Source organism: Cajanus cajan, chromosome 9 (assembly GCF_000230855.2).
Source record: "Cajanus cajan strain Asha chromosome 9, NIPB_CcT2T_4, whole genome shotgun sequence".
NCBI lineage: Eukaryota > Viridiplantae > Streptophyta > Magnoliopsida > Fabales > Fabaceae > Cajanus > Cajanus cajan.
In genome coordinates this window covers 47,785,953-47,810,109 of record NC_138525.1, presented here as the reverse complement: position 1 = coordinate 47,810,109, position 24,157 = coordinate 47,785,953, and the positions used below count along the sequence as shown (strand labels likewise).

General features: G+C 39.1%; 4 protein-coding genes across 4 annotated transcripts; 3 read left to right on the top strand and 1 right to left on the bottom strand.

Annotated features, from left to right (window-relative positions):
* The first annotated feature begins 7,875 nt into the window (after positions 1-7,875).
* LOC109791820 (17.9 kDa class II heat shock protein) lies at positions 7,876-8,567 on the top strand. Its single transcript, XM_020351169.3, has one exon. The coding sequence runs from the start codon at positions 7,948-7,950 to the stop codon at positions 8,422-8,424; it is 477 nt and encodes a 158-aa protein (XP_020206758.2). The 5' UTR covers positions 7,876-7,947; the 3' UTR covers positions 8,425-8,567.
* Positions 8,568-12,647: 4,080 nt separating this feature from the next.
* Positions 12,648-16,727, bottom strand: LOC145952124 (uncharacterized). Its single transcript, XM_083064352.1, has one exon. The coding sequence runs from the start codon at positions 16,725-16,727 to the stop codon at positions 12,648-12,650; it is 4,080 nt and encodes a 1,359-aa protein (XP_082920478.1).
* Positions 16,728-20,155: 3,428 nt separating this feature from the next.
* On the top strand, positions 20,156-21,130 carry LOC109791817 (uncharacterized). Its single transcript, XM_020351167.2, has 2 exons — positions 20,156-20,510; positions 20,619-21,130. The coding sequence occupies exons 1-2, from the start codon at positions 20,156-20,158 to the stop codon at positions 21,128-21,130; spliced, it is 867 nt and encodes a 288-aa protein (XP_020206756.2).
* Positions 21,131-23,113: 1,983 nt separating this feature from the next.
* On the top strand, positions 23,114-23,740 carry LOC145952123 (secreted RxLR effector protein 161-like). Its single transcript, XM_083064351.1, has one exon. It carries the CDS (start codon positions 23,114-23,116, stop codon positions 23,738-23,740), a length of 627 nt encoding a protein of 208 aa, XP_082920477.1.
* The last annotated feature ends 417 nt before the right edge of the window (positions 23,741-24,157 follow it).

The following is a 24,157-nucleotide window of genomic DNA, read 5'->3' as shown; positions in this document are numbered from 1 at the left end:
ATTTATAGTAGCCAAGATGAAGCTACTACTTCTCCATCTTCAAGTGAGGATGAAGAAGAAGCAAGTGAGGAGGAGTCATGTGAGGTCACTTACCCTTACAATGGGGAACTTCTTATGATGAGAAGGGTCCTCAACAACCAACTTAGTGATACACAATCCCAAAGAGAAAACATCTTTCACACAAGATGTAATATTTCAAACAAGGCTTGTTCTCTCATAGTGGATAGTGGATCTTTGTGCAATTGTTGTGGCACTAGGATGGTTGAAAAGTTAGGCTTGACTACCAAATAAATACTTGAAGGGTCAATATAAGTTAAATAAGAGGCATGCAAAATGGGTTGAGTACCTTGAGCAATTTCCTTATGTCATCAAATATAAAAAAGGCTCTACAAATATAGTAGCTGATGCTTTGTCAAGAAGACATGTTTTGTTGAACATCCTAGGTTCTCAAATATTAGGGTTTGATGACATCAAGGAATTGTATGAGAAAGACCTTGATTTTGATAACTTTTATTCTTTATGTATTCAAAAACCTTATCAAGGTTACTATATTTTTTAGGGGTATCTTTTTAAAGAAAATAAACTTTGTATATCCCAAGGATCTATTAGGAAACTCTTGGTAAAGGAGAGCCATGAGGGTGGGCTCATGAGGCATTTTGGAATTGAGAAAACTCTTTCACTTTTGAGAGAGAAATTCTTTTGGCCTCATATGAAAAAAGATGTTCAAAGATTTTTTAGTAGTTGCATAGCTTGTTTACAAGCTAAGTCTACCACAAAACCTCGTGGACTATACACCCCCTTGCCAATATCCAATGCTCCTTGGGTAGACGTTTCCATGGATTTTATCCTTGGATTGCCTAGGACCCAAAGAGGAAAGGATTCCATCTTTGTGGTTGTGGACCGTTTTAGTAAAATGGCACATTTTATTCCATGCCACAAAATGGATGATGCAAGTAGTGTTGCTAAGTTATTTTTTCAAGAAATTGTGAGACTTCATGGGTTACCCAAAACTATAGTCTCAGATAGAGATGTTAAGTTCCTTAGCCATTTTCGGAAAACTCTTTGGGCAAAGCTAAGAACTAAACTTCTATTTTCTACCACATGTCATCCCCAAACTAATGGGCAAACTGAGGTAGTAAATAGGTCTCTAGGGACTATGTTGAGGGCATTCCTCAAAGGCAATAAAAAGTCATGGGATGACTATCTCCCTCATGTGGAGTTTGCCTATAATAGAGTGGTTCACAAAACCACTAACATGTCTCCTTTTGAGATTGTTTATGGATTCAATCCTCTCACTCCTTTAGATTTATTGCCCCTTCCGGATGTTGCTTCCTTTATTCATAAAGAAGACACATCTAGGGCTGAATTTGTTAAAAAATTGCATGAGAGGGTTCGAAGTCATATTCAATCCCAAACTGAAAAATATCAAAAATATAATAATAAGGGTAGAAAGGAAGTTATCTTCAAGGAAGGTGACTGGGTTTGGCTGCACCTTAGGAAGGATAGATTTCCTTCCAAAAGAAAGTCCAAGTTTAGTCCTAGAGGAGATGGACCCTTTCAGATCCTTAGGAAAATAAATAATAATGCCTATGTCCTAGATTTCCCTTCTGCATATGGTGTTAGTCCTAGTTTTAATGTTTATGATTTGTCTCTCTTTTCAGGACTGACTACCCAAGAGGAGGATGCTTTGGATTTGAGGACAAATCCTCTTCAAGAGGGAGGGGATGATGGAGGAAGCCCATGCGCCAAGGGCCCAACTACTAGGGCTATGGCAAGGAGGATACAAGAGGAGTGGCCCAAGCTCAACGAAAGCCCATCACATTGTTTAGTTGGGCTTTGAATCAAGCCCAAGTAGAATAGGAGTAGTGTAGGGTTGGGCCTTAGAGCCTTGTATTTCTTTAAGGCCTTGTATTTTCGACCATTTAGATTAGGAGGTTCATTTGATGGTCATTTAAATTTAGGGTTATTTAGGTTGCATGTGTATTTGCATTAGAATGTAATTAGTTTCACATTTGGTTTACATTTCGTCCATGTGCAACACATGCACATGGTGTGACCGAAATGCAACTTAAATGGAAGCCTAATGACATTCAAAATGAAGTGCACATGGTGTGATCCGGGTTTAGGCTCCAAAATTTGAATTTTGAATTCAAATTTTGGGCGCCTAAGGTTAAGACCAGACCATGGTTTCACTTAACCTTAGGCTAACCCATGGTTCACTTTGACCTAATTTTCTCTATAAATTCTATAAGGCCGAAACTTGTAAACACTTTTGGATGATATACATGAGATTTCTCTTCTTAGAACTCTCCCCCTCCGAAAGTCACTTGATCCTTTCTCTACCCTTCTTGAGCTCCTCTCTTTGTAGAGCTAGGATCACTCATCTTCTTCCGGACTTGGCTAGAGCAAGCCTAGGTCAGCTTGGTGCAACTTGGAGTCTTCTTCCTTGACAACCTTCCAAGGAAGCCGAGAAGCATTGCATTGTTCTTGAGAATTCATAAGTGGATTCTCATCACAGCCTCTCGGCCTGGAAAAAGGCAGAGAACGAAGGGAAACTCCAACCCTTTACCTCTCGGCTCGGCCAATGGCCGAGAAGGCCAGGCAACGATTAGCACGATGATCATGATTAACAAGGACAAATGCACGATTAAGGCATAATCAGCCGATTAACACCGTATTACCTAATTTGGTAAGTGTTAGAAGAGGCCCACCACGTTCAGGGCCCATGACAGGTAGTATAAATGGGTCACGTAAAACGAGATATGCACTGTTCATTTATTACTCTTGAGAATCGTGCTTGTCCTGACTTGAGCGTCGGAGTGTTTTTTGCAGGTACCTCCCCTCTCTGAAGCAACTGCCCGGAGCTCTCGTTCGACCCTCCAATTACCAGAAGATTATGAGTGTGCCCTTAAACAGGTACAAATACTAAAAAATGAATTCTATCAAAATGATAAATATGTCAAAGTCACACATAATAGGTGGGTAAGAAATAAAGATACATAAGTTCAACAAGAAATAAAGGAAAATAGTGCACAAATGAAGGCAAACATAACATGCTCTGATGAAAAGCCTAATGTTTCAGAGATATCACACATTGAAACTATCCAAACTACCACATGTACACAAGTTTAATAAAAAATATTTAGTCAATACAAGCATATATTATAACAAAGATCTTTTTCAAGTTTTTTTAAACAAATAAATAAAATTAAAGTAATTGATTTTTCGTCACCAAAGACATCATACTCAATACTCAGGAGTTCGAATCCTACCTTGTGGTGCCTCCAACGTAACGAGGAGATTAGTCACTGCTATCGACGGTGGATACTTCAGGGACGAACCAAAAAGACATCATACTCAATACACTCTCTAGTTAAATCATTGTTTCTAGGAGTCAACAACTCAATCATAAAACTGGTTTTTGATTTCAAGTTATTGCTCAACGTGTGAAAATGTTCTTAATTAAGGTATAGACTGCACAACTCTACAATTTCTTTTTCTTACTTTTTATTTTTTTCATTTCTCTCTCTAAATTATAACTTATTTGCAACTTAGTCAATTATATATAAAAAATAAATAAAACATTAAAAATGTCAGATTTCACATTTTAAGTTAAAACGTTTTAGTTGGAATGGATTCCCAATGTGGTCAAGAGTTACTCCTATGAGTTATTATCCTCTTATTTGAAAGAGTAAAGAAATTTTTTTCAAAACTTGTCATTAAATAGAACTTTTGGGCCTTGGAGGAGATCACAAAATAGGTAATATTTATATTTTATCTACATCACATGTTATTTATTTATTTTTTATAAACTTGGGGAAGTTGACAAAATAGGTACTATCTAAACATAATGCTTATTTCACATATTGTAATGCTTCCTTTGTCCCAAAATTCAACATGTCAAAACTTGTAACAATATAGAACCATGTAACTACATATTTAAATAAGTTCTGTATGAAAATTAAAAAAAAAACAATAAGAGGAACATTAGTGAAATATTCTTAAATATATATATATATATATATATATATATATATATATAATTGTTTTTAATACCCATCATTAAAATTAATATTATAATAACCATCAAATAAAGTCATAGAAGTAAAAAAAGAAAGTACAATACTTATATAAAAGGAAAGAAAAAACTGGGGAAGTTGGCACTAAAAATAATGGCCTTAATCTACTTATTATGATCGATAATTATAGTCTGATTTCTCAAAATCATTAAAAACATTAACTTATTACTATCGTTATGTTTATGCATTTATTCAGGGATATGGATGCTGCTAGAGATATGATTTATTTTCATAAACAATATTATTATAAAATTATGTATCTTGATGTCAAAACAGCTAACATATTGCAAGATGAAATTTTATAGCAATTGTTGGTTGTTTCAATTCAAATAAGCTTCTTTGATTACAGAGATCCTCCTATGATGTGTTTTCACTATTAATTACATCACTTTAGACTAGAGTATCAACACATCAGGTAGTTATTAAAAATACATTTGAATCTCTTAGCACTAGGATGTTTAAGGATAAACTTCTAGGGTTGTCATGTTCTTATATTGTATGAAATTTTAGGACAAATATTTTGATAGCAAAAATAGTAATGATCTTGAAGTTCATAACTTAATTTTGGGCTCTGTTTAAATGTTTAAGGTGTTGGTTTATGTGTCCAATAAAACTCAAGTAAATGATATTCAAATGTTGTAAAAAAAAAAAAGGTAAATACAAGCCTGTAAAAACATATGCTCTATTTAGTTCAGCTTATTTTAATTAGCATGATTTATTTCAAGGTAGTAGCTTGACATGTTTATTTATTCCTTCTCTGTGTTATAGTGACTCTAACACTAGATACAATCCAATCTGTGGTCCATCAACAACATCATTCACAAACCAAAAGAATCATATTATGGAGAAATATATTTTTTCACATTAGGAATTCTTTAGTAAATATTGGCCTTCACAATATGTTTTTTTTTCCAATATTATCAACCAAAAGGATTTCTTAGAGTACGTAGAACTAGGCATCAATGAATTGGATTTTATCGGGCAGAAAACTTGCAACCTCAATTGATCAAAAACATATGCATATTCATGCAAAGGAAAATTAATGATTGTAAATATGATAAATACAAACAAAATGTGGTAGCTCAAATCAATCCTCTCCTAAAGTAACAAAATATCTTAACAACAACAATAGTAAACAAGATATTTGGCTAAGAAAAACCCAAATACATAATGACACACTTGTAATGAAGATATTCATTGTGGGGATAACAATAAATAAGTTATTACTGCCTTTCAAAATCCTGTCCAACATGGAAGTTGGTTAAGTTAGTTTATTCATTGCAACTCTTAAAACTAGTTGGTACAAATAATGATTAAGGCTCTAACCAAAAATACATTTGAATCTCTTGTGACTAAACTTGTGCCTAAGAAAGCTTTAGGTAATGAAATTCGGTTGTGAAAAAAAAACTACTTAATACAAGTCTAAATCTTGTTCTTTCCAATTTTCTGCAGTATAAGATGTTTCAGTTTAGTTTAGTTTTTTTGGTATCCCAAATGGTTGGCATGTGTGCTCCTTGTTGTTACAATGATCCTACTACCATAACCAAACCAATCACAGGCTTCTACTAATAGTTGTAATTGCCATAATATCATCGAGAATTGTCTTATGGGGAGCTTTTTTTATTTTTTATTTTTTAACTTTCTCATTAACATGTTCATACTTAATCTGATATATAATTTAGGTTGGTAAAAGAAAGACAAAGATAAAAAAGGTGGAAAGGGATAACAAAATAAAGGATAGAAAGAAGTAAGAGATAAATAGAGAGATGAAAGAAATTATGCATTGCACTTGTATTATCATTTAATCTGCCAACATTTAAACCGTCTAAATACAATAACCCTATTTTATTTTTTGATTAGCACAAAACAAGCTAGTTGTGCAAGGTAGAGATTGAATCCATATTAGTGGAGTCGTCGGTGACATAGTCGTAGGTCAAGTAGCAACCGCAATAAGCATTGTGGAGGTGAAGTCATTCTTCATGTCAAAGAGCGAGCCAAGCAGATCATCTGGAGGAGGTCCTCCAAAACGAAATTGTTCGAGTGCATCGACTCACTCGAGCCAAAGTTCTCGGCTAAGGTTGCTGAGTTGCAGTAATTATGTGCTATCGTTGAGACTTCAAACTCCTTAAAGGTTGTGGAAAGAGGCCGGTAGAGCTTCTTGAGCTCATCAATGAGGGTGAGGATGAAGGGCTTGGAGCGAAGGACCTCCTCCGACTCCTTGTTGAGCGACTTACCTTGAGGATAAGTATTTTCAAGGATTAGAAGTTCGAGCAACACTACATCAGTTCTTAAATAAACTGATGTAAAACACTCCATATTTATATTATTTCTCCTTAAAAATGATGCAATATACTAATTTTTTTTACATTTAATTACAAAAATGTTATTATATTTTATTTCTACATTATTTTTATGCTAATTGATGTAGAAATTATATTGTAGAACAATACTTTTGTGATAGTGAATGATTAGTTTTGGTTTAAGTTCATGTATAAAAATTATTTATTTTTTATCCTTCTAAACTTTCTAAACATTATTTTCTGTCATTATAAAATATCTTTAGTCCTTGTAAATTTTAGTTTTGGTCTCTAAAAAAATGATTTTCTTTAATTATTATCTATCTAAAATCTAAAATAACTATTTTTTGTATCAAACAATGATTTTGAAATGTATGCATAAATAATATTTATTTTAAAAGCTTAAGATACTTTTTAAATATGTCACACACTAATATGGTATCATTATCAGTTATAAATAATACCTAAGAAAAATACTAAACCTTTTAATGAATAAACAAGTAATTAACAATGACTATATGATAATGGAGACTAAAAACAATAATTCTAAATTTTAGAGGGTGAAAAAAATGTATGATTCTAAATCAAAACTTGCTTATTTTGTAGGAACTAAAAATATATTATATTTAAATGAAATAATAAATATAAAATAAAAAATATTTAATATAGAAAGAAGTACCTTAAAACATTTGTTATTACTTAAATTTATAATCATATATAAGGATGGATAGAAAACAAAAATAGCTATGGCTAGTTTAGTTTTATTTTTTTACTTTTGATCAATTAAAGGGACAAAAAATCCCAAAACAGAAAAAAAGAACTACTACATCAGTCTCTCATGAATAGTATTGATACTATCTAACAGAAACTGAACGGAAACAACATTAATGGATAGCCCAAACATTGAAAGCCCGTCTTCCGTGGATAGTGCGAGTCTATCTGTTTCTTGTCCTGGACTGAGCCCACATTACTAACAGATCCACACACCTCTTCACTGGAAAAAAGTGAGGGTAAAGGTCTATAAAAAATTAAAAACCAAACAAATTATCGGTCGAATGAATTGAAGATTATAAAGTCCTATTTCGAATAAATTTTACTTTTTCAGTGAAATTGCTTAACGCAATTGCATATAATTAAATGATAATTACGATGTAAACATATTTAAATTAAATTCTAAATAGTATTATTTTATTCATCTAACATTTTAAAAATTGAATTTTTAAAATCGACTTAACAGTGTGAAATTTTGAAAAGATAGCACAAATGTCATAGCATTTTAAGTTGTGTAAATAAATAAATAAATAAATTAAATATTAATAAGTAAAAAAGAAAAAAAACTCATTTTTGCCTAGATGACACCCCAAGATTCTGGAAGGTTGTAGAAGAACAGAAAAAGGCAGCGTAACCGAAGCTGCTGGAAGTTCCACGGTACTCATTAATTTCCTCCAGAAGCTTCCATTTCTTTCTCGAATGATTCATCTTCTCCATTCAAATACCCATTCCGTGGACACACAAACATAAGAAACACAGCAACCAACGCTAATTCGAAAAGTTCCGAATTCACCAAAGTAATGGATTTCCGCGTGATGGGTTTGGAGTCTCCGTTGTTTCACACGCTGCAACACATGATGGATCTTTCGGACGACGGGGCAGGAGACAAGACACACAACGCCCCAACACGGTCTTACGTTCGGGACGCCAAGGCCATGGCTGCGACACCCGCGGATTTGAAAGAGTGTCCCAAGTCTTACGTGTTCGAGATCGACATGCCGGGGCTGAAATCTGGGGACATTAAGGTTCAAGTGGAGGATGACAACGTGCTTCTCATCAGTGGGGAGAGAAAGAGGGAGGAGGAGAAAGAAGGCTCCAAGTATCTCAGAATGGAAAGAAGGGTCGGAAAGTTCATGCGAAAGTTTGTTCTTCCTGAGAATGCAAACACTGATGCAATCTCTGCTGTGTGTCAAGATGGTGTGCTAAGTGTTACGGTGCAGAAACTGCCTCCTCCTCAGCCCAAGAAACCAAAGACCATTGAAGTTAAAGTTGCATGAGGGACTTGTTTGAACTACTGTACAAATAAAAGTGTTTTCTCTTGTTAAGGGGATTCTCCATGTTTGAGGCAGAGACTTGCCTTTTAGTTGTTAGAAGGTTCTTTTTTGTTTGGTTGTATGATCGTGTTGCAGTGAGTTGTGTTTGTACCTGTCTAAAGGATACACCAATAATCTTTTCGTATTCTGAGGGCCGAACGAGTGCTCCGAACCAATATTCCGGTGTGGGGGAGGTACCTGCAAAAGGCACTCCGACGCTCAAGTCAGGACAAAGCGCAGATATCGATGGCAATTAATGAACAGTAACCTTACCTCGTGACAAGAGCTATTTATACTGACATTTATGGGCCCGGATTCCCATGGGCCTTGGGACGTGATTACCGGATTAGGTAATACGCCTCTAATCGGCTTACTGGTGTACTTAACTCTTAATCCTTGATTATCTCCTTATTAGTGGGAACCCGGGGTTATAGATTATCTGGTGTCCGAATGCCAATCGGCTTCCTGGTTCGGACATTCGGGTGCCGATTGGGTTTCGGTTACCACGTGGCCGAATGGCCGAACCAGATAGCCGATTGGCCGAGCTAGGTGGCCGAATGGCCTTGCTAGTACACTTGCCCCCTAGCCTTGCGGAAGGTATACCTTTGGCAAGGGTACAAAAATAGGGTTCGAAGGGTGATGTGGGAAATCGAAGGGTCGGATGGATATCCATCGTTGGATCGCGAAGATCTGGCGGTTACACCATTTCAAATATTTTGAATTTTCCCGCCCCTCTCCCTTGCTATATATAGTGATGTGTGGTAGGGCCTCTCACGCTTACTACTCGCAGCCGAACAGTGTCATCCGAGCAAGTTTACGGGCTAAACGACGCACGCCGAGTGACCATCTTGAATTTAGATTTTTGGTGAGTCTCATCACATGGCTATTTCCTCCGAAAGCTCTTCGGCTAGTGTGGCTCGGCCATCATCATCTGAGGGGTCGTCGTCTGAAGATTCGGGGCCGAACGCGGATAGGTCTGATGGAAATACAGGTGCGTCCGAAGAGGTTTCAACTAGTGGGAGTGCAGAGATGCCCTTTAAAACTAAGCGTATCTCGAATCGGCAAAGATATGGGCCGTCTGAGGTACTTGATTACGAATGGGTGAACGGGGAGGTTACCTCGTATTATTCACGCTACCGAGACACAGACATGATTACCAACTTGTTATCTTATACCAAATGCCTTCGATTTAGTGCCGAAGAAGACCCGTATCCGATTGGGATTCGTTCGTGCCGAAACGACGCATTTCCGAATCCCGACATGGTGTGCTTAAACAAAGAGGCCGAGAGCATGGCATCTTTCTATGTGTACGATTGTCTTCTTCGAGACTTGAAGGTGAAACTGCCGTTCGACACATTCACCATGGGGGTTTTGAGAGTCTTGAACGTGGCTCCAACACAGCTACATCCGAACAGCTGGGCCCAGCTGCAAGGGTTCAAACACTTGTGCATGTGCTTGGCGATTAAACCTTCTCCTCTACTTTTTCTTTCGTTTTATTCGTCTCGACCATCAGATTTAGCCAAATGGGTTTCCCTTAGCCGTGTGGCGGATCGGCTGCTTTTGGATAGTTTTACCTCATCTTACAAGAATTTCAAAGCTGGATTTTTTCGGGTGACCATTCGGCCTAATGGGAGACGTTTCTTCTTCGGGACCGATGGGAGGAGCCTGTTTCCCTTGTACTGGACGCGTGCCCCTCGGCCGTATGATGTGGTGCCGAATGAGCTGCTCACGGCCGAAGAGCAGCGGAATTTACAGTTTTTGCTTCGACTCCCTAGGCGCTTGCCGACTAGGTCGCTAATAAATGTGGTCGAATCCTCCCGATGGGGAGATGACTTGATAGGTGCGTGACTTTCCTGTTTCGGCCTTTAGGTAAAATCATATTGATGTTCACTTGTTTGTTTGTGCAGGAATCATGGTGACGAGTGGTGCCGATGAGTTCAACATCCGCGACCTTCTGGCCGGTCGGATTCAGCAAGCTCGAGCATCGGGGATCGTAGGCAGCTCGGCCGTTGCACACGTACCAGGTCCGAACCAAGACAACCGAGTGCCCCCTACTCCGGAACGGAAGCGGAAGAAGGTCAAGAAGGGGAAAGAGGTGGTTCAGGAAGGGCCGAAACAAAAGAACAATGAGGAGCGGCCTGAAAAAACAAAGAAAGCTAAACATGCTTCGTCTTCGCCGGGTGGGACGACCATATGCGTGCCCCCCATGATTATGTCTAGGAACTTTCTGAGTGAAGAAGTGACTGCTGAATCGCTGGTTCGGCCACATGCCGTTTCTGAACAAGGGCGCGAGTTCTTAGGCCAATATGATGCCGTAGCCAAATGGAAGTACTTTTGTGAGGTGCAGGCTCGGTCGTTAGCACTCGCACAGCATCTCATGATGGAGCCCATTGGTGAGTTAGTGCAACTGAGGCGAAGGGTAGAGAATGCCGAAAGGGAAATGGCCGAGGCTGTGGCGACCGCCGAGGATGCTCAACAAAGGAATCGGCAACTCGCGGCCGAGCTAGATGTGCAACGGCGCAATAACGACACTCTTCGGCTAGATATGCAAAAGGCTGCGAACGAAGAGAAGCGTCGCCTGGAGGAAGCCGAGGCGGAACTGAGCAGGGTGAAGGAACAGGCCAAGGAGCGGATTGTTGCCCAACATGAAGCTGGGTTTCGCCATGCTCTTCGGCAAGCACAACAGTTTGGCCGTTTCGAGGAGGGTTTTGAATTTGACATGTCGAAAGACTTTTACCAAGGGTCGTTCATGTCATTTCAAGACATGCCCCCGGGGGCCGTTCCTGATAGTGATGTGCCGACAGAGGATCCTGAGGCCGAGGAGACGCAGGACGGTTCGGATGGTGAGACTGAAATCCACCAGTCGCGACCGGAGCAGAATGCCGAGCCGGAGGCGCAAGTGGATGATGAGAACAATGCCGAGGAGTAGTCATGTAGGGGACTTGTTCTTCCTTTTTTGTATGAAAGGCCGATAGAGCCTAGTAGTCGTTGGAATTTTAATTTTTTACTTTGCTTGTAGCCGTGTTCAATATTGTTTAATGCTTATTAATGAAAACACTTCGAATTTATAACTTCATTTCGGCTTTACTTGCTTTCGCTTTTACTTGCTTTCGACTTTATTTGCTTTCAGGATGAGCAATGCCAAGTGCATTCACCGAAATATTTTGCCGAGTGGGTTCACTTCGGATTGCTTGACTTTTTGAGCAATACCGAGTGGGTTCACTCGGATTGCTTGGCTTGTTGAGCAATGCCGAGTGGGTTTACTCGGATTGCTTAGCTTTTTGAGAAATGCCGAGTGGGTTCACTCGGATTACTTGTCTTTTTTAGCAATGCCGAGTGGGTTCACTCGGATTACTTGCCTTTTTTTTGGCAATGCCGAGTGGGTTCACTCGGATTGCTTTGCTTTTTTAGCGATGCCGAGTGGGTTCACTCGGATTACTTGCCTTTTTTGAGCAATGCCGAGTGGGTTCACTCGGATTACTTGACTTTTTGAGCAATACCGAGTGGGTTCACTCGGAGTGCTTGGCTTGTTGAGCAATGACGAGTGGGTTCACTCGGATTGCTTGACTTTTTGAGCAATACCGAGTGGGTTCACTCGGATTGCTTGGCTTGTTGAGCAATGACGAGTGGGTTCACTCGGATTGCTTGACTTTTTGAGCAATACCGAGTGGGTTCACTCGGAGTGCTTGGCTTGTTGAGCAATGACGAGTGGGTTCACTCGGATTGCTTGACTTTTTGAGCAATACCGAGTGGGTTCACTCGGATTGCTTGGCTTGTTGAGCAATGCCGAGTGGGTTCACTCGGATTGCTTAGCTTTTTGAGCAATACCGAGTGGGTTCACTCGGAGTGCTTGGCTTGTTGAGCAATGACGAGTGGGTTCACTCGGATTGCTTGACTTTTTGAGCAATACCGAGTGGGTTCACTCGGATTGCTTGGCTTGTTGAGCAATGCCGAGTGGGTTCACTCGGATTGCTTAGCTTTTTGAGCAATACCGAGTGGGTTCACTCGGAGTGCTTGGCTTGTTGAGCAATGACGAGTGGGTTCACTCGGATTGCTTGACTTTTTGAGCAATACCGAGTGGGTTCACTCGGATTGCTTGGCTTGTTGAGCAATGCCGAGTGGGTTCACTCGGATTGCTTAGCTTTTTGAGAAATGCCGAGTGGGTTCACTCGGATTACTTGTCTTTTTTAGCAATGCCGAGTGGGTTCACTCGGATTACTTGCCTTTTTTGGCAATGCCGAGTGGGTGGGTAATTCTAGGTGCAAGGTAGTTCTTAGCTGACCTGGTTTTCTGGAACTGCTTGCTAACCTGGCTAGTTGATCGGCGCGTTCATTGTTTTCTCTTGGCGTGTGTCGTACTTGTATTTCATCGAACTTGGAGCACATGTTGTGGAAGAGGTGATAATAACGGAGCAGGTTGGGATCCTTTACTTGAAAGTGATTGTTAACTTGCTCCGACACAATCTGTGAATCTGTCCAGCAAATTAAACGCCGAACCCCAATATCATCTGCCAATCTTAGCCCTGCTAATAGCGCCTCGTATTCGGCCTGATTGTTGGAGGCTCGGAATCCGAAGTGCATTGACTGCTCAAGGATAATCCCCTTTGGTCCTTCAAGAATTATGCCTGCCCCGCTGCCAACGTTGTTCGAAGAGCCATCAACGTGCATTGTCCATTGATCGCTTTGGAATTGACCACTAGGTTGCAACTCATTAATGAACTCAGCCCAGTGTTGTGATTTAATCGGCCCCCTTGGCTCGAACGATATGTCAAACTCCGACAGTTCAACGGACCATGCCATCATCCGGCCTGCGAGCTCGGGTTTCCGTAAGACCTTAGCGATAGGGCAGTCAGTTCGAACCACAATCTTATGTCCCTGGAAATATTGCCGCAATCTCCGAGCAGTGTGAACCAATCCGAGTGCCACTTTTTCAAGTAATTGGTACCGACTCTCCGAGTCTTGCAACATGCGACTGATAAAATAAATGGGCACTTGAGTTTCTTTTTCTTGTATCAAGACTGAGCTAATGGCTTCCTGGGAGACACACAGGTATACCACAAGGGCCGATGATGGGTCGGGCTTAGAGAGTATTGGGGGCGTTCCGAGACGCAACTTCAACGCTTGAAAAGCCGTTTCACACTCTTCGGGCCATGCGAATTTCTTTGTTCTTCTTAGAAGTTTCAAGATTGGTTTTGCTACTTCTGTGAGGCATGGGAGAAACCTTGACAGAGCTGTAAGCCGACCAGCCAATCGTTGTACTTCTTTGACACTTTGAGGACTTCGCATTTCGATCACGGCTCGGCACTTATCAGGGTTGGCTTCAATGCCTCTGGCCGAAAGCATGAAGCCAAGGAATTTGCCGCCTGCGACTCCGAAGACGCACTTTTCTGGATTGAGTCTCATGTTATAATGCCGAATTTGGTGGAAGATCTCACTCAAGTCTGTGATGTGATGATTAAGGTTATTGGATTTGACAACCATATCGTCCACATAAACCTCCATATTTTTGCCGATCTGACTTTTGAATATTTTGTTCATAAGTCGTTGATACGTTGCACCGGCGTTCTTAAGGCCGAATGGCATTACTCGATAACAATAGTTAGCCGAGTCGGTGATAAAAGCCGTCTTCTCCTCATCCTGTGGGTGCATTTGGATCTGATTATATCCTGAATAGGCATCGAGAAATGTCAACATGTTGTGCCCCGAGGCACCATCAACCAGACGATCAATGTTGGGCAAAGGATAAGCATCCTTTGGGCAGGCTTTGTTCAGGTTGGTGTAATCCGTGCACATTCGCCATTTTCCGTTTGGTTTTTTGACCATAACTACGTTAGCAAGCCATGTTGTGTATTGTACTTCCCGGATGAACCTCGCTTCAAGTAGTTTGGCCACTTCATTTTCAACCGCTAGTTTCCTTTCGGTGCCCATCTTCCTTTTTCGTTGGGCTATAGGCTTGGCCTCTCGGCAAACAGAGAGCTTGTGGCACATAACCTTAGGATCGATGCCTGGCATATCTGAGGGGATCCATGCAAAAAGATCTCCGTGCTTCTGAATGACCTTGCTTAACGCACGGCGATCTGATTCAGATAATCCGGCTCCCAAGTACGTGACTTGCGATGTATCGGGGCCGATCCGGACTGCAACTTTTTCTTCTATTGACTCCATTCGCTCGTCTGCATTCATTCTTGGATCCAAGTCCCATGCCGAGGATTTATCTGCTACCATAGGGTTTACCACGTGAACTCTCCTTGACTTCGATTGCTTTTCTTCCACGGGGGCTACTCGCAAACTAGCGAAGTAACATTCTCGAGCTGCCTTTTGGTCGGCATGCATTGTAAGAATTTTTCCCTTGTCGGATGGAAATTTCATTGCGAGATGTGGTGTTGAGACAATAGCTCCCAACCTATTCAATGACGGCCGACCGAGGAGAATGTTGTAGGAAGTATTAGCATGTACCACTATGTACTTAACTTGGATTTCCTTGTACTCTTGCTCGTTGACACCGAAGCGAGTGAAAAGCTTAATGTACCCCTTGGTACTGACTCTTTCTCCCGAGAATCCAACCAAGGGATCATCGTATGGCATGAGTTCTTTTTCTGAGATCCCCAACTGTTTGAAGGTATTCCAGTACAAAATGTCGGCCGAACTGCCCTGATCCACCAAGGTTTTCTTGATTATGCAATTGTGGATTTCAACACTAATTACCATTGGATCGTCTTGTATGGGATCGATCCCTTGGAAGTCAGCGTCAGTGAAGGTTATAGCGGGTAATCTTCGAACAGGTTGCCGACTGACCATATTGACCGACCGGACGGCGCGTAAATGCCTCTTTTGCGCCGAAGAGGTTGAACCTCCTCCCGCAAATCCCCCCGCGATGGTGTTGATGACTCGCCTATGGGAAGATGTCGGCTCATCTTTTCTCTCACGTGATCTGCTTCGCTCGCGGCGAGGTCTATCGGCGCGATTTTGCCGAGGTGGGTCATGTCTAGGTTGACGTTGGCGTTGCGAATCAGACCGATCCACGAACTTATGAAGCTGCCCTTGCTTGATTAAATCTTCAATTTTGTCTCTGAGGGCCGCACACTCTTCGGTAGAGTGCCCCCTATTGCGATGGTACCGACAAGATTTACTAGTATCGGCGCGCGGTGGCGTGGCAGCTCTTTTTGGGACGGCCAGAACCTCCGATGTTAGAGCTTGTTCAAGAACTGCAGCGCGGCTTGCATTGAGTGGAGTGTAGTGAGTGTACTTCGGACCCCGCGTTGGCCGATCCCGAAGTGTGATCTCCTTACCTCGCCCCCGATAGGATGGTTCCGCCGGTTTTTCGGGCTTTCCTGACGGTTCAACTCGGGCTTGATTTCGGAACTCGGCCAACTCCTCCATCTGCATATATTTATCTGCTCTTCTTCGCAGGTCGTTAATATCTGTAGGAGGTTTCTTGCAAAGGCTATTGACGAATGGCCCCGGCTTTAGCGCTGTGGTCAGATGATGAAGCGCTACGGCCGGGTTGAGGTCTCGAATTTCTAGGGCTGCCTTATTGAACCGATCCATGAACGCACGAAGCGTCTCCTTCTTGTCTTGCCGAAGGCTGACTAGTGACAGAGAGGTCAAGCTATGGGGACGGCTTGTCGCGAACTGGATAGTGAACTGTGACGACAAGGTGCTGAAAGAATCGATTGAATTGGGAGGTAGTCGGGTGAACCAACTCAAGGCCCTACCTTTGAGAGACGTTGGGAAGATACGACATAAGGCAGCGTCGTCCGTAGTGCTCAAGGTTACCTGCGTAAGGAAAACATCGAGATGTTCATCAGGGTCAGTGGTACCATCATACTTATCAATAGGTAAAGATTTCCAATTGTCCATCAAAGAGAGTTGCATGATGGATGAAGTGAATGGGTGTCGGTGCGATCCGATAGTTGCCAAATCTGTGGGTCGGCCTACTGTTGGTATGACCGAAGGGAATTTTTGAGGTGCCACCGCCGAGGCATGAGGGGCCGAGGTGTGTACTGCCTGGGATTGATATGACCCCTGGGTTTGCGTGTTAGTAGCCTGAGTAGGTTTCCACGATGAATCTTGATTTCTCAACGCCTCATTCTCGGCTCTCAAGGCTGAAAGCTCCCTCGCATCCTTTTCTCGCTGCTGCTTCATTTTCTCCATCTCTCGCTTCATCAGTCGAACAGTCTCCGAAAGATCAGTTTCATCTACCACTTCCACGTGCTCTTCTTCTTCGGTTTGATGTTCTTCCATGTTCGTTCTCCTAGTTATCGCCATTGCTTTCGCTCAGTTGATCTTTTAGAATCGTTTCGGTTCGGCCCCACGGTGGGCGCCAAAATGTACCTGTCTAAAGGATACACCAATAATCTTTTCGTATTCTGAGGGCCGAACGAGTGCTCCGAACCAATATTCCGGTGTGGGGGAGGTACCTGCAAAAGGCACTCCGACGCTCAAGTCAGGACAAAGCGCAGATATCGATGGCAATTAATGAACAGTAACCTTACCTCGTGACAAGAGCTATTTATACTGACATTTATGGGCCCGGATTCCCATGGGCCTTGGGACGTGATTACCGGATTAGGTAATACGCCTCTAATCGGCTTACTGGTGTGCTTAACTCTTAATCCTTGATTATCTCCTTATTAGTGGGAACCCGGGGTTATAGATTATCTGGTGTCCGAATGCCAATCGGCTTCCTGGTTCGGACATTCGGGTGCCGATTGGGTTTCGGTTACCACGTGGCCGAATGGCCGAACCAGATAGCCGATTGGCCGAGCTAGGTGGCCGAATGGCCTTGCTAGTACAGTGTTAAATGAGAAAGAATTATGTATTATCTTAAAGTATGATATATCTAAACTTAAGTATCTCTTGAACACAAATTTATTTTTGCAATGATTTGTAATTACTCTGTATAGATCACATATCTTGTGACAATTACCATGGACATCCACCATAGATACATTATAGCACAAAGTGGTTGTTTTAATATAAAAAGCTGGTTCCAAAAACTTGTTTGAGCATCACCAGTTTTCATTTTTAGGACATCTTCCAATTTAGAATTTCATCATATATAGTATTTCACGCAGTAAAGAAACTAAAATCTTTTTGAGCAGAGATTTTGCAGATTAAATGAAGACTCAGCCTTTTATTAGCAGTCAGAACATTTCATATAGCTTTACCTAGCAAAGCTACAACTGGTTCATAGTTTTGGTCACGCATTTTTTGGGTTCATTATGTCTCTATCTAATCATGTGTATACCCATATCGGTTCTAAATAAATATCTTGTGTTCCTAAGTATATCCAATAACATAAGTATGTTTTGGATACTAATTGATCTGCATACTATAACATCATTACATTAACTAAAGTTAATCTTTCATGTAAGAAATTAAATGGGATAATTTGATTAAAAAGCATTTCTTAATTATACAACAAAGAAATATAATTACTATCTCGGTTTTATCTTTATATAAGACTCATTCATCTTTTAAAAAAAGTTAATTTAATTAGTAACACTAAGTTATCGATAATTTTGAATTTTTTAAGATTAATTATTTTTCACTTAATTACTATTTACCAAATAATCAATATTTGAAAAGAAAATATTAATAATATGAAAATTAGGTGTATTATTTTTTTTAAGATTCTGATAATAATGTTTAATTTTTTTTGTTTTATTCAGCACGTTATTAGTTTCCTCCAGAATCTTTAATTTCTTTTTTGAATAATCCATGCCCCTTTAATTACCACCACCCTTAGAAGAATTTTTTACTGTACTAGAATTTTTTTTAAAAAAAAATACAAAAATAAACCTTCCGCTAATTTATTTACAAAAATAAACTACTTTATTATGCATGATCAGAATTCGTTCTCATGAGAATCGAATTTTGACTAGCACAGTAACATAAATTTCTCAATTGAATGTTTGAAGGTAATACATTTTTCCTGCCGAAATTTGATCCCTCGAAATTCGAATTCCGTGCAAGGATTAAACTTTTTTTTTTCCAGTAATTTTAATATATATATATATATATATATAAATTAAATATTAAAAATAGTTATATTTATAATAAATTAGAATTTTAATAAGTTAAAAAATTAATAAGTTAGATATTTTCCAGAAATGAACGTTTTTGAATGAGATGGATACTTGCTATTTAAAATTTTTGAATTGAAAAAATTATAACTTGCAAGGAAGCTTCGCAATGTTTTACATGCAATTATTAACTATCTCCGTAATAGTGACCAGTTCCACAACAAGGACGACGTCTGTTACGTGGTGAATTTTTTCATTGTGGTTCTTGCCCTTGGAATCCAGGATCAAGTTGTGGAGGATTTAGGTCATTTTGAAGGGCCATTTGTTGGAAAGCATTTGAGGAGCTATCAGGTTTATTTGCAAAATTCGGTTGATAAAGAGACTGCATGTAACTTTGTGCTGAAGATGAAGTTGTAAAATCAACTCCAAATAAGTTTGTAAAAAATTCATCTGAAGTAGTTGTAAACGAATGCCTTCTATCAATTATGTTTGCTTCAAGCGTGATGTTTGGTGGAGGAAATGTAGTCTTGAGATATGATCGTGTGGAAGACGTACCGGTATCAAATGATGTGGTAGTCCCTAGTTGTTGATGGCTCCTCCTTGGATCTTGTAGTAGTGGTGGCATAGATAGGAAATGGATGGAAATGACAATCTACCATTCCATGTATTCTCGTGTGTGACACAATGGGCCTTGCATTGGATGACCCTTTAATGTTAGTTCACGCCTATTGTTCCACACATCTATCTAGTGTGCGTGTCTTATGATCCAATTTTCATCTTGTCTTCCTATCATGTCAATTACGTACAGATCGTCCAAATTGTTAGGTGGAGAAGGGGCTTCTTGGAAGAGCCTAAACTGTAATCTGACTCTATCTGTTTGATGCCATTCAACAATTGCAAAGCAAAGGATGGCAGTACATGAAGTCCACAATTGTGCATCTCTATAAGCTTCCATGGGTATTGAGGGTTGCATGTTGATATTTTGTATTTTGTAACTCTGTTTTAATTGGTTAATAAGTGTATTGCTTTACTGCAATGATAGTTACAATTTTTTGAATTATTTCTCTTTATGATGAATTTAATATGAATGTGTAACTATTACCTTTAAAATGGCTCCTATTATTCTAAATAAAAGTACCACCTTTTCATATTCTCTTTTCTCGTTTTATTATCAGTGGTATCAAGAGTTAGGTTAAGAGAAAGGCAGTAGTCCAAGAGTGTAAAAAAAAGGAGAGAGAGAACAATTATCCCACCAATGACTTTTGAAAATTTTGTGCAGTCAGCCATTCCACGTTTTGATGGTCACTACGACCATTGGAGCATGCTGATGGAGAATCTCTTGAGATCCAAGGAGTTCTGGTAGGTTGTTGTAGATGGTGTGGCAACACCAGGGGATGGTGCAACTCTTACAGATGCCCAACAAAAGGAGCTTGATGTGATGAAATTGAAAGACTTGAAAGCCAAGAATTATTTGTTTCAAGCCATTGATCGATCTATCCTTGAAACTATTCTTTATAAAGATACTTCCAAGGATATTTGGGATTCAATGAAAAAAAATATCAAGGCTCCTCGAGAGTTAAACGTGCTCAACTTCAAGCTTTGAGAAAAGACTTTGAAGTCCTTCAAATGAAGGATGGTGAGTCTGTAACTGACTATTGTTCAAGGACCATGGATATTGCTAACAGTATGCGATTTCATGGTGAAAAAATGAATGATATAGCCATTGTTGAAAAAATCCTACGCTCCTTAACACCAAAGTTTGATTATGTGGTGTGCTCAATTGAAGAGTCAAATGATATTGAAGATCTCTCCCTAGATGAGCTTCAAAATTCTTTGTTGGTCCATGAACAAAAGATGAATAGAAGTTCAACAATGGGGGAACAAGCATTGAAGGCTTCTACCAATACTCCTTCATACAACTCTAGAGGAAATGGTAGAGGTAGAGGTAGAGGATGTGGGTGTGGAGGTCATGGAAATAGAGATTTTAGCAAGAACTCTAGAGGCAACCATGACCAATTTCAAGGCAATGATAGAGGGAGAAATCATAATAAATGAAAGGTAGAATGCTTTAGATGTCATAAATTTGGTCATTATGCTTCTGAATGTTATACTAGACTGCCTAATCTTAAAGAAAAGCGTGAAAGTTCAAATTTTATCAAGGAGAATGAAGTAGAAACCCTATTGATGGCAGTTGAAGATGCAAAAGACAGCGAGGCAAAAATTTGGTATGTTGATACTGGCTGTAGTAATCACATGAGTGGAAGTAAGTCCTCTTTCTCATATTTAAATGAAAATTTTCATTCTACCGTGAGCTTTGGTGATTGCTCTACTGTGAAAGTGATGGGAAAAGGTGATATAAAAATAAAAACCAAGAATGGTTTTGTAGAAACAATTTCTAATGTGCTTTATGTCCCTGACTTGAAAAGAAACTTGTTAAGTGCTGGTCAATTACAAGAAAAAGGTTATGAAATTTTTATTAACAAAGGTTATTGTGAAATTATTGATCTTGTTCGAGGTGCTATTGCAATTGTAAAAATGAGTTCAAACAGGTTATTCCCATTGAAAATTGAAAGCATTCAATCTGGTTTGTTGGCTAAAGTTACTGATTCTGCTTGGTTGTGGCATATCGTTATGGTCATTTGAGTTTTAGTGGACTGAAGACCCTTGAACAAAAAGACATGGTAACAAGCCTTCCACAAATTACTGTTCCTTCTCATGTATGTGAAGAATGTGTTGTTAGCAAACAACATCATTCTCAATTCCCTAATGGAAAATCATGGAGAGCAAAGAGTGTTTTGGAATTGGTTCATTATGATATTTGCGGTCTAATAAATCCTTCGTCTAATGGAGGTAAAAAATACTTAATTACTTTCACAGATGATTTTTCTAGAAAAACTTGGGACTATTTTTCGCAGGAAAAATCTGAAGCTCTCTCTTCATTCAAAAGCTTCAAAGCTCAAGTTGAAACTGAATCGGGAAAGATTATTAAGTCTCTTCAAACAGACCATGGTGGAGAGAATTGTTCAAATGAATTTTCTATTTTTTGTGAAAACACAGAATCTGGAAGGAGTTAACAACAACATATACACCACAACAAAATGGTGTCTCAGAGAGGAAAAATAGAACCATTCTCAACATGGTACGGAGCCTCTTGACTAAGAGTGGTGTTTCAAAAGATTTTTGGCCTGAAGCTGTTAACTTGAGCGTGCACATTCTAAATAGAAGCCCCACATTTGTTGTGAAGAATATGACACCAGAGGAGGCATGGAGTAGAAGAAAACCAACTGTGGACCATTTCAGGATTTTTGGGTGCATTGCTTATGCTCATATTCCTGACAAGAAAAGATCAAAGCTTGATGACAAAGGTGAAAAATGTATCTTTCTTGGTGTTAGTGATCAATCAAAAGCATATAAACTGTATAATCCTATCACTAAAAGATCATTATTAGTCGTGATGCTGTTTTCAATGAAGAAAGATTTTGGGAAAATAACAGATGAAACAAAGCAAATACTTGCAAACTTTGATGGAGATAATGAAGATGAAGAGTCACAGCCAATGGAGCTAGAAGAACAACAAATTCTAACAACCACGTCTGAAGAAGAGAGACCTCAACGTGCAAGGAGAAGGCCTACATGGATGTCTGATTTTGAGGTAACAGGTATTGAAGACCCCATTACTCATTTTGCTTTGTTTTCAGAAAGTGACCCTACAACCTTTGAAAGTGTTGTTAAAGAAGAAAAATGGAGAACAGTGATGGATGATGAAATTGATTCCATTGAAAGAAATGATACTTGGGAACTGTGTGATCTTCTAGATAGGCACAATACCATAGGAGTGAAATGAGTTTTCAAAACAAAACTGAAAGAAAATGGTGAAGTGGATAAGTATAAGGCACGTTTGGTGGCTAAGGGTTACAAGCAACAATATGGGGTTGATTACACAGAAGTTTTTTCACCAGTTGCAAGGAATGACACAATCAGGTTGGTAGTTGCATTAGTGGCACAAAATGTTTGGCCTATTTTTCAACTAGATGTAAAATCAACATTTTTACATGGTTACTTGGAGGAACATGTATTTATTGATCAAACCCCTGGCTATGTGAAAATAGGAAATGAGAACAAAGTTTACAAACTAAAAAAGGCTCTTTATGGGCTAAAACAAGCCCCTCGAGCTTGGTATAGTCGCATTAAGTCTTATTTCATAAAAGCTGGTTTTACAAAGTGTCCTTATAAGCATTCATTATTTGTTAAATCTGGAGAAAAAGGAAAACTTCTTATAGCATGCTTGTACGTTGATGATCTTATGTTTACTGAAAATTGTAGTTTCATGTTTAATGAATTCAAGAAGTCTACGATGAATGAATTTGAAATGACTAATCTTGGCATGGTGCTCTACTTTCTTGGCATAGAAATAGTGCAATCAAAAAGTGGAATTTTTCTTTCTCAAAATAAATATGTGGGAGAAATTCTAAAAGGATTTCATATGCATGATTTCAATTCTGCAAACACTCCACTAGAGTGTGGTTTTAAGTTATGCAAAGATCATGAAGGAAAAAAATAAACAGTACACTTTACAAACAGATTGTGGGTAGCTTAATATATCTAACTATAACTAGACCAAATATAATGTATTCTGTAAGTTTGATTCGCAAGTACATGGAGAATCCTACAGAAATGCATTTACTTGCTGCTAAAAGAATCCTTCGTTACTTGCAAGGAATAAGAGAGTTTGGACTATTTTACAAGAAATGTGAAAAGTTCAATCTATTGGGGTTCACTGATAGTGATTATGTAGGAGATCAAGATGATAGAAAGAGTACTTCAGGGTGTGTTTTCATGCTTGGCACAGGCGTTGTCTCTTGGTTCTCTAAAAACCAACCTATTGTTACTTTATCAAGCACAGAAGCAAAATTTGTTGCAACAATTTCTTGTGCTTCTCAAGCCATATGGCTAAGGAGAATCCTTGAAGAGTTGAAATTCCAGCAACATGGCACTACTAGGATATTTTGTGACAATAATTTAGCAATCAAACTTTCAAAGAATCTAGTACTATATGGAAGAAGTAAACACATTGATGTCAAGATTTATTTTCTAGGAGATTTGAGAAATGATGGAGCCATTAAATTGATTTATTGTTGGAGTGAAGATCAAGTTTCTGATATTTTCACCAAAGCACTCAAGAGAGAGTCATTCATGAAGCACAAAAGGTTTCTTGGGGCCTGCATGCTAAATTTTGTGAAGCCTTTAAACTGAATGTTAATAAACATCAGTTTAAGGGAGGGTCTGTTGATATTTTATATTTTGTAACTCTGTTTTAATTGGTTAATAAATGTATTTCTTTACGGCAATGACAGTTACAACTTTTGAATTATTTCTCTTTATGATGATTTTAATATGAATGTGTAATTGTTACCTTTAAAATGGCTCCTATTATTCTGAATAAAAGTACCACCTTTTCATATTCTCTTTTTCTTGTTTTATTATCATTGCAAGTCTTGATATAGGCCCCATAAAAACTACAAAAAAATATATATAACTTTTGTTAATTAAGATAATATGTAAAACAAAAGAAAATAAAAATAATTTAAAATTGTGCTATGAACATTTACCTGATTAGTTTGAATGTGGTCAAACATGGTTCTGTACCCCACAACATCATTATGAGGTTTA